The 16,305-nt window shown below is 48.1% G+C and overlaps 1 protein-coding gene and 1 long non-coding RNA gene across 2 annotated transcripts in view; both read right to left on the reverse strand.

The window, feature by feature from the left end:
* Positions 1-213: 213 nt before the first annotated feature.
* Positions 214-16,305, reverse strand: part of GNAS (GNAS complex locus) — a 19,316-nt gene continuing 3,224 nt past the window's right edge. Inside the window, 12 exon segments of the mRNA XM_049776353.1 lie at positions 214-753; positions 937-1,004; positions 1,127-1,257; positions 1,351-1,471; positions 1,561-1,619; positions 1,701-1,774; positions 1,865-1,919; positions 3,973-4,070; positions 5,484-5,603; positions 5,683-5,737; positions 12,222-12,266; positions 15,170-15,242. Coding sequence (XP_049632310.1) covers positions 607-753; positions 937-1,004; positions 1,127-1,257; positions 1,351-1,471; positions 1,561-1,619; positions 1,701-1,774; positions 1,865-1,919; positions 3,973-4,070; positions 5,484-5,603; positions 5,683-5,737; positions 12,222-12,266; positions 15,170-15,242 — 1,046 coding nt within the window. The 3' untranslated portion in view covers positions 214-606.
* Positions 8,206-9,554, reverse strand: LOC126013341 (uncharacterized). Its single transcript, XR_007497523.1, has 3 exons — positions 9,482-9,554; positions 8,425-8,531; positions 8,206-8,233 (listed from the first exon to the last, which is right to left on the reverse strand). It is a non-coding gene; the product is annotated as an uncharacterized LOC126013341 (long non-coding RNA).

Consider the following 16,305-nt stretch of genomic DNA (forward strand, 5'->3'; position numbering starts at 1 on the left):
TGGGATGGGCCCGTGCGGTTGACTGTGGCACAGTTCAGGAGAGGAACCCTTCTGCATGATCAGGAACCTAGATGATGGGGGTGGACTTTTAAAGGAGATCCTGGGAACTGAACTGTCCCCCCAACCAGGGTCTCCCACCCTCCTCCTGCCCATCTTGACGCCATGGGCAAATAGGGAGCAACGGGGAACCCCAAATCACTCACTGGAGTCCAATTCTTTGCTCACATTGAATTTTTATTTGATTTTTTTTAATGCTTCACAAGACAATATTCATTTAGTTTCATTTAAGTTTCATTTTAGTTTCATTTATTTCATTTCTCTTATTTCTGTTTGCTGCTTTATTTACTTATTTTACTGAAAGAGAGAGGGAACATTTGTGGCCTTTTATCTTCTTTTTCTTTTTCTCGTAGGCCGCCTTAAGCTTTCTAAATTTGGAATATCTCAGCAAGCGCGAGGGAAGAAGGGGGGTTTCGCAAAAATCACTTTCGGGGGTTAGGAAAGGTTGCTTGGTTAATCATGCCCTATGGTGGGTGATTAACTGCGTGTACATTTAAGTTTCACTCTTAATTGTGCTTAAGGCTCTCTTTAAATTTGGGGGTTCCCTTCTTAGAGCAGCTCGTACTGACGGAGGTGCATGCGCTGGATGATGTCGCGGCAGTCGTTGAACACACGGCGGATGTTCTCAGTGTCCACAGCGCAGGTAAAGTGTGGGTAGCAGTAGTGGCGCCCATCTCCACTAGCAGTGCTGATTCTCTGTGACAGGCACAAACACAACAGGCACAGGCGGTCACACAACAGCCACCATGTCCTTCACCAACCAGCTCTAGGGCTAGGGAACAGAATAGCAAGCCCAGGAGAAGGGCATCCACGCTGGTGGTCTCGAAAGAGTGAGGCCTATAGACACCCCTAGGAAGTCAACCCAGGGTCCCTACTCACCAGGAATTCATCCCGGATAAAGTACTTGGCCCGAGTCACGCGAGGGTCCTCGCCGGGCTCTGGAGTAGCTGCAGAGAGGACAGAAAAACTGGGGTCACTGGTGGGAAGAAGTCACAGGCCAGAAGGAGCCCTGGGTCTGACACAGCCAGCATCAAGCATCCCTATGCCCCTTCCCAGGGCCCAGGCGTACCATCCTCAGGAGTAGTGTAGCGAGCAAATTCTGGAAAGTAGTCCTCAATTTTTGATTTCCCAGCGAGGACCTTCTCAGCAAGCAGGTCTTGCTTGTTGAGGAAGAGAATCACAGAGATGGTGCGCAGCCATCTGTGGGGAGGCACAGGGGAGCGGTCAACCTGCGATCAGCCTGTGGAAGGGGGGACCCCGGCTGCTTCTCTAGGTTGGGGTCCCCACACCCACCTGTTGTTCCAGATGCTCTTGAAGAGGTTCAGTGCCTCCTGCAGGCGGTTGGTCTGGTTGTCCTCCCGGATGACCATGTTGTAGCTGCTGCTGGCCACCACGAAGATGATGGCAGTCACATCTGGGGTGCCAAGAGAACGGGGGCTGGGTTAGGAATCGCCATGACGGGCATCCACCAAGAGGTCCACCCCGCAAAACCCTGGCACCTACCATTGAAGCACTGGATCCACTTGCGGCGCTCATCCCGCTGGCCGCCCACATCGAACATGCTGGGGGGAGAAAGCACCGGGTCAGGCTCTGAGGCTGGACCCCCAATTCCTGCACCAGCCCTCCCCCCTGGTTCTACTTACTGGAAGTTCACTTTGTCCACCTGGAACTTGGTCTCGAAGATTCCAGAGGTCAGGACGCGGCAGCGAAGCAGGTCCTGCAAGAGAAATAAAATCCGGGTCAGTGGGTCCCCGCTAAACCCACCCCGAGTCCACAGAAAGGTTCCAGCTGGGTCTTTAGTGCTCACCTGGTCGCTAGGCACGTAGTCAGCCTGCTTGATCACATCGATCTTGTCCAGGAAGCTGAGGGCAAAAAAAGGCATAGGGTAGTCACTGGCCAAGGCCAGCACTGACCCTGGGGGGTTAGGAAGAGAGTGAAAACTAAAAAAATTTTTAAAGAATCCAGTGGTTGAGTTTCCTTCTCCCTGTTTTCTAATGTGACTTCAGCAAGGCTCCAAACAGTTAAGGCACCCGCTTTGAGCCCCTTAACATTCTCTTATTGAGGGAGCATCCATTTTGGGCCCCTGCCACACTCAACAGGAAGTAAGTGCCCAGACCCCTGAGGTCTGATTTGTTCCATGAAATAAAGGCACTGCGGACACAAAACTTCGGAGTTTCTGAAGAAAAGGCCTCAAAATTGAGACTTAAATTTAGCCTTCCCTCCACCTTAGGGGACCCCTATGAAATCTCTTTACTCCCCTCCTGTAGCTGTCCTAGGGGAGGGGGAAGGGAAAGAGAAACTTTGGGGACAAAAAGTGTGGATTCATTTAACAACAGGAAACTCAGTATTTCTGGGGGCGGGTGGGAGAGAGTTAAAATTTGGCCATTTTTTTAGGGGAGTGGCCACTAGCTGAGCAACCCCAAAAGGAAGCAAAGTTTATTTAAAGACATTCTATAAGTTACACACACACACACACTCACACACATACACGCATACACACACACACCCCTTCCTTTTCACAAGTTTTGTGAGTTTGGCTCAGAGGATCCACGAACTTGCCCAATCAGGCAGGCTTACATTACAGCACGGCCCCGAAATAGCTCTCCAGCAGCCGGCCTCCAGCCTGTCCCCATGGTGACAGAACCACAGCACTATAAATAGTTCCTCGGCACCAAATCTTATGAGAGAGACATCTGGAGCCGGGCCAACCAAAGCCCGGCTCAACAAATAAAAATAGGAGCTTAAGACATGGCCAAGACCCAGTCTGTGCACTAGAAGGTGTAGTGGGTAAAAGTGGGGGGAGAGCTGGCTCAGGGGGTGCAAGGCAAGGACGGGCCTCCCCAGCCTGCCAGGAAAAGTCCTTGCTAAAAGTCTGAAGTTTGGTCTGGTTTTTTTTTCTTCTTCCCTCTCCCTCCAAGTGTCTTTGAAACTTTCCAGAACTCTGCCAAGGTGGCCATTTTCAGAGTTGCAGGAGTAATTTGGAGGGAGTGAAAAAAATTTTTTTTCCATCGTTTAAAGTGAAAAGAAATGGAGTGGACGAGTTCATTTATCACCCCAAAACCCCCTATTCCCCAGTCTGGGACTGGTGAAGGCTTCTCTGAATCCTGTACCTGGACTTCTGACTCAGTTCCAAAACACAAAATGCAAACAATTCCAGGATTTCCATTTGTTTTGCGTGACTAAAATTAGCACTTCCAGCTTTTCGTTCAAACTTTGGAGGCTATCAAGGAGTTGCTTAGAGCAGGCTGGGGGATGGGGCCCCTTTTTTCCTGAGCCTTGAAACCAGAGGAGGCTGTGAAATGGCTGTGTGGGTGACCCCTAAAACTTATATAGGTGGTGGTCTACCAGTGGGCACCAGGATTTGGAGTCCATGCTCCATCCCATGGGACCTTTCTGCTATAAAGACTCATCAATTGACAGAAGTACCTCAGCTTTGGGGTTCCCTAGGCCTTCACCTCCCAGCAAAGACAGCCAAGCAAAGGGGTGTGTGTGTGTGTGTGTGTGTGTGTGTGTGTGTGTGTGTGTGTCTTTACCCAGGGGCCATAAGCCAAAGTCATACCTTCAGCTCCTCCAAAGCAAAGGTGCTGGCAATTCTGTCCAAGTGTGCGAACTGCCTTAGCCCTCAAACAGTACTCTGAGGTTAATGCAATTAGTAACTAATAAATTAAAAGCTAATAAATTTTGAAGCACCACTTTCTAACACCTAATTACTGTCGACCTCCAAGAGGCTTTCATAGGAAGTAATATCACGGTGCCACAAAAGAGTAAAATTCTGGGCCTTCCGTTATAAATGAATCAGACTAAAACTTGCGAAGTAGAGGTGAGCTGGACTTCTGAGCCCTCGGGCCCCTAGCAGAGGACAGGCTGGAAGTTTTGGTGTTGGTGGGAGGGACGGGGATGGCAGGAGGTACTTACTACTGAGCACAGTCGATCAGCTGGTACTCATTGGAGCGCTCATAGCAGGCACGAACGCCCTCATCCTCCCACAGAGCCTTGGCATGCTCGTAGAATTCCTGAAAAGGGAGCACAGGGGGGAGACTGAGGAAAGAGGGTGCAGGCGAGAACACCCACCTCACTGCGGATGGGCCCGGGGCGAGTCCAAGACTTAGAAGAGTTTTTTGCCCCCCTGTGGGTGTTGTCTAATTGGGAATAATTTATTCCTGCCCCAGCTCTGATTGTGCATGAGGGTCTTGGGGGTGGCCTGTCTCCTCAAGCGAGTGAGGAGAGGGAGGGGCAAGAAAAAACTAGCAGGGTAGCCCAGTGCCCTGCTCAGAGATTCCCTTTCATCTGTGCTGCCAGCTGATGCCAATGAGTGATTCAGCGTTGGGAAAACCAGAAATTTCATTTGTCAACTGTGCTGGGCCCACATCTTCCAGGAAAATTGGAATTTTACGAAATAACACAGTGACGGGGGAATTGTTGGCCCCCAGTGAGAATTCAGTACGAGGATGAAAAGTTGGTGAGAATATGCACTTCAGGTGATCTGAAGGGCAAATGGGTTGGTTGGTTGTATTATGTTTGTCACCTGCACTTTGAACAGGGGTGACTTTTATTTTTCCTATTAAAAAAGGATTAAAATCACCCTCAAAGACCCTGCTGTAAACATTTACTATCCGAATTTACTTCCAATGCCCCATTTACACTAAAAAAATCTACCTGGCTCAAGTTCAGGTCCACAAACACAAATGCCCACGAAAATTTCAAAGGCAACAGGAACTCATCTGAACTCTTCCCTTCTAAAGCAGCCCCTGTGTCTCCCACAGGGTTCCACCCCACCCCAGGCACTTCTGTAAGGTGCCCCAATGCGCCAGCCAAGAAGGGCACATGGGAGCGCAAATCCGAGTCACAATTTAGGTCAAAGTGTGTATGTGCGAAAATGTGTGTTTTCCAGGAGAAAAGGTTTCCTTTGCCCCAGAGAGCAGTCAGGGGCTGGCTGCTTTTAGGAAAACATCCTTCAAGGTTCAGCAGAGGTCCAGCTTCAAGCCAGCGTGCCCCCCCATTTCTGAAGGCCAAAGCTGGCCCTTCAGTCCTGCCTTCTAAGTGTTTTCACACACTTGCTACTGGACAAGGGGCATTCTGAGAGTCACATCTTGCTAACAGCTCAAGTGTCTGAGGGAATCATGAAAGCTGCCACAAAGGGGTGACCTTTGCCCTCCTGAAAGTGGACAATGACTCAAGTGAGAATGAGAATTGTCCAGTGTGATCACACCAGTGCAGTGGGTCTGCAAAGCTGGATGGGCCAAGCCCCGATGTTGATGGTTAGTGACTCTGCAAACAGGTAACAGCTCCTGAGGCAACTAGCTGTCTGTCCTAAACATCAGTGGGGCTGAGAAGCTGTATGGCATCTCAAGGATGCTTCTGGGCTGGTCCAGGGGAGACAGAGCAGCCCCCCCAGACAACGCACCCCACCCCAGGGCCACGCTTACGGGAGGGAAGTCAAAGTTGGGCACGTTCATCACGCTCAGGATGTAATCCACGCGGAACTGGTTCTCAGGGTTGGCCAGCTCCACTGGGGGCACCAGGCTGCTCATGGCGGCCACGATGGTCTGAAAGGAGGGGCACAGAGGTCAGGGGACAGCCACCCTGAAGTGCTTAGGGGCTGAGAGGGCAGGGAGGGGCACCTACTTCAATGGCCTCTTTCAGGTTGTTTTTGATGTCCTGCACTTTCGTCGCCTTCTCACTACAGTGGGATTGAAAAGAGAAGCAGTCATATGGCACCCGTTGGCACCGGGGGTGGGGCGGCGGCACGCCCCCCAAGCATGGCATTTTGTTCTCGAAGGCCTGTGCAAAAGCAGGGGCCCTGGATGAAATGCTTCGAACCCCAGTTGCCCCCTGGGACATACCCCATTAGGGCAGATCAGCAAATTGGCTTTGAGGCAAGCTGGCATGATTTGAGTCTGCTACTGTACCAGAGGTGGGCAGAGAGGCCCTGCAGACACTGGACTCAGCTCTATGGGGGGGCAGGAAATGACGTCAGGGAAGGGCGGAGTTTCGGGGGGGCACCTGGCACTGCAGACCAGGCCCTGGCAGTACTTCTTATGCTGCCTTTATACCCTGTCTCCACGAGTCTCCCAGGCAGAATTAGTGCAGTGCACCCCAATGTTCTTGACTCCTATGGGCACTAAGGGTGCCCCAGAAAGGTCCTCCCAGCCCAGGGGGAGGGGGCCCCCCATTAAGGAGAGATTAGCTCTAATTTTTAACTCTGGCCTGTGTGGCCTCTTGGGATGTGTTTTAAGAGTTGGGGGTGCTACGACAGGAGGGGTGACATGCTTTGATGTCTAGGAACCCCAACACTCACTGTGTGTACACTTCACTTCTACCAATTTGGAGATGGCGTCTGGGGGGAGGGGCTAAGGCCCTCGTGGGTGGGGGCTCTAAAGCCCACTTTTGCTTTTCAGTGGGAGAGACACCACGTCAGGCCTGGGGACTACCAACATGGTGTACATGCTGGGTGGGGGTACTCCCAGACGTGGACACGGAGACATCATGGGAAAGTCAAACCTCGGGGGGGGGGGGGCTGGGGGAGTCGAACCTTCTTTATGTCATTAAAACCACCTTTGTGGTTTCCCCCTTGACGTTTTCACCTGCTTCACCGAGACATGCAGAGGGAGAAATTGGGGGGGGGGGCAGAATGTTAGGGTTCAGGAAATGGGATTCATTAATAGCAACCAGAGTCTGGCAATGCAATTAGTAGGGTGAGGGGTCCCTGGAGAGGAGCTGCCATGTCCAGCTGTCTGCAGCACCCTCAGAACCTGGACAGGTACATATTTTCCCAGGTTCTAACTCCTGCAAGTGAGCTAGCAGTGAAGGGTGAGGTGAGTCAAGTAGAGCAAAGAGGGGGTCAAGAACCCCCTACCTGGGGTAGGGGGCTACAATGCAGAGCTGACAGGCCATCAGCAGGGGGGGCACTCGCTCCTGGGGTTCAGAATCAAAGCTGGTTCTGAAATTAAGCACTAAAACTAGCCTGGGCACCAGGGGGGCTGGTGGGGAGTGTTGGGCAGTAGAAATATGAGAAAGCAGGGCCCCTCATCCCCCAAGCCCCCCAAGCCCCCCATGGCCAAATCCACTGCAGGGTCTTAAAGTCACCCCAACTCCATTGTCACAGGGACAGGCACAGGGCTTGGGGTTCAGGGCCCACTATGTTAAGATTATAGACCTCCCTCTAAGGTAAGATTAGCGACCCCCCTCTTTAAGGTGAGATTAGACCCTCCTCTCTGATATTAGATACTCCCTTCTAAAGATTAGAGGACCCCAGACCCTCTTCTAAGATTAGACACCTACTAGAAACCTCCTAAAGTGAGATTAGAGACCCCCAAGGTAAAATTAGATTCCTCCCTAAGATAGAGCTATCCCTTCTAAATATCTCTAATTAGAATCTCTCTTACTAAAGTGAGATTGGACACCCCCTCTAAAGATTAAAGGACCCCCTCTCTAAGATAAGAACCCCCTCTCTAAGGTAAGGCTGGAAACCTCCTAAACTGAGAATAGACACCCCTAAATTAAAATTAGACAGTCCCTAAGATTAAAGCTATCCCCTCTAAGATAAGACCTCCCTCTCCCTCCCTCTCTCTAAGGTGAGATTAGAAACCCCTCCTCTATGGTAAAATTAGAGACCCTCCTCTCTGAGATTAGAGACCCCTCTAAAGATTAAAGGACCCCCTCTCTAAGATGGGATCCTCTAAGAATAGAGACCCTCTCCAAGATTAGACACCTTCTCTCTAAATTAAGATAGAACCCCCCTAAAGTAAAATTAGACATCTCACTAGGATTAGGGCTATCTCCTCTAAGATGAGACCCCCCCTATCTCTCAGGTGGGATTAGAGACCCTCCCCTCTGAGATTAGAGATCCCTCTAAAGATTAAAGGACCCCCTCTCTAAGATGAGACCCTCTAAGAATAGAGACCCCCTCCAAGATGAGACACCTTCTAAAGATTGGAACCCCCCTAAAGTGAGATTAGAGACCCCCTAAGGTAAAATTAGACATCTTACTAGAATTAGGGCTATCTCCTCTAAGATGAGATCCCCCTATCTCTCAGGTGGGATTAGAGACCTTCCTCTCCGAGATTAGAGACCCCTCTAAAGATTAAAGGAGCCCCCTCTCTAAGATGAAACCCTTTAAGAATAGAGACTCCAAGATTAGATACCTTCTCTCTCTAAAGTAAGATTAGAGACCCCCCTAAGGTAGAATTAGACATCTCACTAGGATTAGAGCTATCTCCTCTGAGACCCCCCTATCTCTCAGGTGGGATTAGAGACCCCCACTACAGTAAAATTAGAGACCCTCCTCTGAGATTAGAGATCCCTCTAAAGATTAAAGGATCCCCTCTCTAAGATGAGACCCTCTTAGAGACCCCTCCAAGATTAGACACTTCTCTCTAAAGATTGGAACCCCCCTAAAGTGAGATTAGAGACCCCCTAAGGTAAAATTAGACATCTCACTAGGATTAGGGCTATCTCCTCTAAGATGAGACCCCCTATCTCTCAGGTGGGATTAGAAACCCCCATTTACAATAAAATTAGAGACCTTCCTCTTTGAGATTAGAGACCCCTCTAAAGATTAAAGGACCCCCCCCTCTAAGATGAGACCCTCTAAGAATAGAGACTCCCTCCAAGATTAGACATCTTCTCTCTCTAAAGTAAGATTACAGATCCCCCTAAGGTAAAATAAGACATCTCACTAGGATTAGGGCTATCTCCTCTAAGATGAGACCCCCCTATCTCTCAGGTGGGATTAGAGACCCCCCATTACAGTAAAATTAGAGACCCTCCTCTCTGAGATTAGAGATCCCTCTAAAGATTAAAGGACCCCCTCTCTAAGATGAGACCCTCTAAGAATAGACTCCAAGATTAGATACCTTCTCTCTAAATTAAGATGGAACCCCCCTAAGGTAAAATTAGACATCTCACTAGGATTAGGGCTATCTCCTCTAAAATGAGACCCCCCCTATCTCTCAGGTGGGATTAGAGATCCCCACTACAGTAAAATTAGAGACTCTCTCTGAGATTAGAGATCCCTCTAAAGATTAAAGGACCCCCTCTCTAAGATGAGACCCTCTAAGAATAGAGACCCCCTCCAAGATTAGACACCTTCTCTCTAAAGATTGGAACCCCCTAAAGTGAGATTAAAGACCCCCCCTAAGGTAAAATTAGACATCTCACTAGGATTAGGGCTATCTCCTCTAAGATGAGACCCCCTATCTCTCAGGTGGGATTAGAAACCCCCATTTACAGTAAAATTAGAGACCCTCCTGAGATTAGAGACCCCTCTAAAGATTAAAGGACCCCCCTCTAAGATGAGACCCTCTAAGAATAGAGACTCCCTCCAAGATTAGACACCTTCTCTCTCTAAAGTAAGATTAGAGATCCCCCTAAAGTAAAATAAGACATCTCACTAGGATTAGGGCTATCTCCTCTAAGATGAGACCCCCTATCTCTCAGGTGGGATTAGAGACCCCCATTACAGTAAAATTAGAGACCCTCCTCTCTGAGATTAGAGATCCCTCTAAAGATTAAAGGACCCCCCTCTAAGATGAGACCCTCTAAGAAGAGACCCCCCCAAGATTAGACACCTGTCTAAAATAAGATTAGAGACCCCGCTCTCTAAGGTAAGATTGGAACCCCCCTAAAGTGAGATTACAGACCCCCTAAGGTAAAATTAGACATCTCACTAGGATTAGGGCTATCTCCTCTAAGATGAGACCCCCCCTATCTTTCAGGTGGTATTAGAGACCCCCCCATTACAGTAAAATTAGAGACCCTCCTCTCTTAAGATTAGAGCTATCCCTTCTAAGCATCTCTAAAGTAAGAACAGAAACCCCTTTACTAAGATGAGATTGGACACCCCCCTCTAAAGATTAAAGGACCCCCTCTCTAAGATTAGAGACCCTCCTTCTAATATTAGTCACCTCCCTCTCTCTAAATTAAGATTAGATACCCCCTTCTCCAGGGTTTAGACCCCTCGACGTATTTAGGGAAGAACAAAGGGAACTTCCAGAAAGAAGTTCTTTGATTCACTTGGATATTTTGGTCTATGTGGTAGTATGATAATTGGAAAACTTCCCATGTCAGATAGGAATATTTTGAGATCTTGTTCAGTATTCATCTACGTATGTGAGTAGGTGTGGGAGTAGATCAAGTATGAAACAGCTAAAATAGAAATCTCAAATCTAATTCGGGTGTGTAATACTAAAACATAAAATTCTTCTCCATTGAAGCAATTACTATGTAGATGGAGATATTATACTGGGGCTGGCAGGTTGATCATCATTTTTACTATCACTTAATGAATTTCACGTTGACTGTGAAATTCAGAGAAAACTCCCCCAATGTCTCAAAAGGACTTCAAGCCAAAACAGAACCGTCTAGATTCTGCTGGGCCAGAGACCTAGGGGTGTGAAAGTTCTGGGGGGTGGGTGGGGGAGCGGGGCAAGGTTGGGGGAGTCCCCTCTCCCAGGTAGAGCAGGTTAGTGGGTACCAACCCCCGCCCCCCAAGCCCAAGTGGTCAGGAAGGTTAATTAGTGGTGCATTCACTTCTAAGCTACGTGCTTTGGGTGGGTGGGTGAAGGAGGAAAGGACAGACAAAAAGAAAGACGGAAACCAGCAGACAGACGCAGGATACGGGGGTTGCTGAGACATGCAGAGAATTTTTATTTATCACATATTATTAGTTAATATTTATTCTAGTTGTAGAGTAGAGGCAGACAGAGATGCAGACGAGGAAATTAGTAGGGCTCAAGGGTGGAGCACAGCAGTAGTTCGAAAGGACTTGACATGCCTCTCAAATGCCAACTTTTGGTACAGTAGAATACGCCAACCACTTACACAAGAAGCCTCTGGGGGGGGGTCCCACTATCTTGTGGCCAATTTTTTTGTAACTTTTTTTGATTTTTTTTGGGAGGGGGGGAGGAGGGAAGGGTTGTTGTTAACAGCAATTAGGTGACAGGCTCCCACCCAACAGAATATTCTTATTAGAAGTTCCTAAGTCGGGAGTTCCAGCATGCAAAGTGGGAAAGGACAGAGCCGGGAAGATGAGACTGTAGCCACCATCTAAGGACAATATGTTCTAAAAGAAACAGATGAACAAAAATGTGTCAGTCACTTGGTTCCGACCCCAAAGTCCTCTGCCCCCGCCCTCCCCAGCCACAGCAGCGCTTCCTTAAGAGAGAGGCCCCCGAGGCCAGGCCAAGGGCTCTGCATTTTCTCAGGAGACCCGAAAGGCTGCTCTTTTGGCTAAAGGTGCTGAAGAGGTAAGCAGAGCTGGGACGGGGTTAACCTGCAGTGCGTGGGAGTTATCTATGTGTGCCTGTGTCTGTGTCGTGTGTGTTTACATGGGAGGCATGTATGTACATGTGTGTCTGCATGTCAACATGTATGCATGCTTGTGTGAGGGGAGTGAAGTGAAAAAAAATCATTTGATGAGATGGGGGCGGATGGATATGGCCTGTCCTCTCCTCAGGATGGTGAGATGCCATGGATCGAAGCTGACTGGGTCAGTTTTCCAAGCCCAGCAGCTCTTCTAGATCATTCTCCACAATGATCAGGGAGTTGAGGTGTTCACTGCCTCCCACCTCCAATTTAAGGGTGGTGCGGCATTGTGTCTTTTCATTAAATTAAAAAAAAAATTAAAGCCAAAACAACTAGGTTTCAGATCACAAGTCCCAATTCTTAAAAATTGGCTGGTCACTGGGTAAATAAAATGGTGAGTTTATAAAAATGAAAAGAAAAACAAAACAAACAAACAAAAAGAACCCCAAGCATCCAATTAAAGAGAACTGGGAGAGCAAAGAAACCATGAGAAAAACATGGATTCTCAGACCCCAAAGCCAACCATTTGAGGCTCAGGTCTGTAACTCAAGCCCAGTTGGATGGAATGAAGCTTTGTAAGGATGGAGGTGGGAAGTGAGTGTGTGAGAGAGAGCGAGAGAGAGAGAGAGAGAGAACAAGAGAGAGAGGGAGAACAGAGAGAGAAAGAGAGAGAGACAATGTCCCCCACTGGAGGTGTTGAGGGTGAGACCCCCGTGTCACTTGCAAACAGGAACCAAGATGGCGGAGGGCCCCTGAAATGATCTGTTTTCTCGTCCCAGGACGCTGCCCTCAGTTTCCCCGTCTGATCTTCATGTTTGTTTGCTTGGTACACAGCTGTGCTGGTTTTTGCATGTGCCTACCCATCGCTGTTGCTCCTTGCAGCCTGCGGGTCCTCTTCGCCGCCCCTTGTAAAGAGAGATTGAGAGCTCACCTAGTCTGCATGGCAGGCAATTCCACACAACCCCACATTGCATGTTCTTTCTCTGCTAGGCCTCGCCCGGCTCGGCTGGCAAATCTGCTGAGACTGAGGCCGTGAGGAAGTCCCATACCCTTGCTGCTGTATTAGCACCGTCTCTCGGGGCCGTGCATGGGCACAGGAGGGACCGATAATTATTTTCTTGCGCTTCCACTAAATGTACATGCATTAGGGAGCTAAAGCCGTGATTTGTGCCTCAATTCTTTGGAGAATTTAGCAGCGTCCCAGCTCCTCGTTTGGCCCCGTCTCCAGCTCCACACCTTTGGCCTTGGCACACCAAGCAGCCCCCACACCCCCAACCTTTGCTTCCTTGCACCCACTGGTCAGGTGCAGTTCTTCACGACTGACCCCCAACCTTTCTTACCGTTGATCACATTACTGTGAAAATGAGGTTTTTAAAAAAGTCATTGTTTCCCACTAAGGATCAGCTTAAGAACCATGTCTGGAACCTTGAGGTAGCAAAAGATGGAGGCTTCCTATAACCCAGGAGCCCCGAACCCCAGCTTCATAAGCTGAGACCCCCAACTTCCACCCAGGACATGGGCTGGGCAGTGCATCTAAATAAACCGTGTGTGTGTGTGTGTGTGTGTGTGTGTGTGTGTGTTGTATGTTGTGTGTGTTGTATATTGTGTGTTTACAACTGGTTGTTCTAGCTCTAACGAAGAGGGTTATTGGTACTGAATAAAGAAAAACCTGCATTTGAACCTAAGCCTTTATTTTTTTTCCCCCTAAAGGTCAGATGAATATTACTCTTAAAATTTGTCATCTGTGCCCGTTAGTGGGGGAGAAAAAGGCTCGACCAGCGAGGAACCCCAGAACCCCCCTGTGTGGCTGGCTGGCTCCATTTCAGGGAATTCCTAGCTAAGAAGGAAACCACTTTTGTTGCAATACCGCAGTGAGGAAAAAAAAAAAAAAAGACAAAAAAAAGGCAGGAGGCTCCGTTGAAGGAGATAAAAATAAGGTCTCTCCACAAACACGAAGAATTCCCCTGGATGTCACCTTCACAAGCTAAATTTAACGCCCTGGGAGATCTCCTAGGGGCCCCTTCTCCAGAGCAGGCAAAGTGGGAGTGGAGGGAGTGTCCTAGTCTCAAAGGAAGTCCAGCAGAGGAGCCCTGTGGCCTCGAACTGCCGGTCTGCAAGGCTCTCCCAGGACCACAAAAGGGCCTGGCCGAGGCCTCTTCTCCGAAAGTCATTTGTGAAAACTAGGAGATTAACTGAATGTTTGAGGATATTTTACTGTCATAAGACTCAGGGGCTTAGGTGAACAGCTGCAGTGGCCGTTTAGAAACCGCTAGCCATGTCAGTTTTAAATTAAGTCTTTAAACAGGTAGATATATCATATATGCAATAATAATGTATATGTAGTCCCTGGCAAATGGCAGAAAAAATTATGGGGTGTCTTAATTATAAATGAAAAAGCGAAAGAAAGACTTAATTTGGCCTACTCACCCCCCCCACTTATATTTGGAACAATGGCAATTTGTGGCCTACTCTGAGAGAGGGTGCGAGGCACAAAAAATTTCGAACTTGGTTTCTGCCCAGTGAAGGTGACTTATTTCATTAATCACATATGCACTCTCATATATAGGTGTGTATTTTGACATCTCCAATTAGAGACTCGGGAAAAATTGGTCAAATAGCTATCCGGCCTCCTGAATTCAAGGTGAAAAGCACAAAAGGGCGTTCTACACCAAAATGTCCACTTGTGGGATGATGTCATCCTTTTTCTTATCCTCCCCCCCCACCTTAATCAAAAATTTTTTTCTAGAATTTTCCATAAAGAGCTGCCATCGCGGCTTCCACCCTGGATAATATTAAGTATTTCCCCTGGTGCCTAATAGAGGACAGCATTAAGCTACTGCAAAAAGAAGTTAGTCAATTTGGCTTTATTCTCCCAGGTGTTTGTGATGAGAGAATTGGGGGGGGGGGTGAAGAGCAACCCCCCCCGGATTAAATGTGCCTTCTTCACACAAAGAATGACCCCCCCCCATCACTTCTCTCACTGTCTAACCATTCCTTCCCTGTCATTTTTATCTTTCCTCTTTGCGGTACTGCCACGTTGCGGGACGCCAAGATGCTTCCAAGGACTTTTCAAAGGCAAAAACCAATCTCTGAACGCAGCCAGGTACGCCTAACTTCCAGCCTTGGCGTCATCAAAATTGTTTCCCTTTTTGTTTGGGCAAGACCTACTAATTTTTTTATTATAATAATTACTATATTTAATATTTTTTTAATTTTTTTTTTAAAAACTGTCCCCCCCCGGCAAGTGTCCATTCCAAAGGGGTATGAAATTTAGGAATGTCATCACCCTCTTCTAAACTTTGGTGTGTGTGTGTGTCTCTGTGTGTGAGTGTGAGTGTGTGTGTGTGTGTGTGCATGTGTGTGTGCTACGCTATTTTTTCCTAATGGTTTCAAACACCTGCATGAGATGGGTGCAACTGCGGTTAAAGGGGCGGGGGACCCCCCCCTCTCTGCAGTGGGCAGAGCCGCTGACAAAGGGGCGGCAGCAGGGCCCCAGCGGCCAAGTCGGTCCCACTGCACCAAACAAAACAAAACAAAAAACAACCAAAAAACAGCCCCAGCCTGGCTCTGTCTGGTGGCTGGTGCTGTTTTCTGCACCAAGGAGTAAAACAAAACAAAAAAAAAAAAGTGGGGGGTGGGAATTCCTCAAGAGCTCATCCCCAGAGCCCTTCCCGTAGATCTGGAAGGGTGGAAAATTAAGGGGCGAGTGGTGGCCAGACCCCTCCAGACTTCCCCAGCTCTGCCTAAACTCCCTAAAGGTGAGTCTCAGCGTGCAGGGTACCCCCAAATGACTCCCAATGTCACTTACTCTCCATTAAACCCATTAACATGTAGGATCCTCATTTGCTTCACAATGGTACTTTTACCAGATTCTCCGGCACCTAGAAAACGGAAAGGGGAATCTCAGGTTCTGAACGAGGCATTACACACCCTAGGCGGGCGGCCCAGCTGTTTCTCTGCCACTGGAACAAACAGCAAAACAACACAACATACAACAGCAGTTTGAACAACAACAATAGACTTGCCAAATATATATATACACACACACATATAATATATATATATTTATATATTTTTTTTTTTTTTGGCCAGTACATTTCAGTGCGCGCGCAAGAGAGAAAATAAAATAAAACATCAGCCTGCCTGCAGTATTTCACCATCAGAGATAACAAACAAGAATTAAAGTTTTTTTTTGTTTTGTTTTGTTTTGCTGTTGGGGGTTTTCACCCTCCCATTCCATTTTTGGGGGGATAGGGGGGGGCTGTTTGAAAATCTGCAGGTGGGAATGCAAAAGGGGGGGTCAAGAAAGTAATGACGCAATTTTGTCATGGTGGGGGGGAGAGAGAAAATTCAAAGTCGAAGTTGCCAGTGGGAAAGGGAATTCTTAAATTCCAGTGTTCAAAGGCAAAACGCACACATTAATGTCTCCAGCCACATAATTCATTGTTTGTCAGTGGTTTCATACCCAGGATTCAGACAATGCCCAGACCAGCCCAGCCTGCATCTTTCCTCTCCCCTGGGGGCTACTGAAATCACAATCGTGCCCACTGGGCACCCCTCCCTCTGCCCCCCACCACCACTGGAAGGGTTGATAGAAGACTCCTTTCTCCGTGGGGCCCGGGCAATGGAAGACCCCATTATCTGTCCAAAACACTCATTTGAAATCACCAGTCCTTCAATGGCCTTATTGACAATGCAAACAACAACTGGAAGAAACTTTGGTAAGGCCAGACTTTCATCAGATGGGACAAAAATATTCCTGGAAACCACAAAAATTCGCAAAGATTACAAGCCCCCCTCCCCAAAATGAAGAAAAATACAGTGCTTACATTTTAAATCCCCCCTCATTTGGGAAAATATTTTTTTATGAGAATAGGACCTTGCCACCGAGAAAGGAGGATTGCTCTTTGCCTTTTTTTTTTTTTAACTCCACTTGATTCATTT

The sequence above is a fragment of the Suncus etruscus genome, chromosome 7, assembly GCF_024139225.1.
Source record: "Suncus etruscus isolate mSunEtr1 chromosome 7, mSunEtr1.pri.cur, whole genome shotgun sequence".
NCBI classification, from domain to species: domain Eukaryota; kingdom Metazoa; phylum Chordata; class Mammalia; order Eulipotyphla; family Soricidae; genus Suncus; species Suncus etruscus.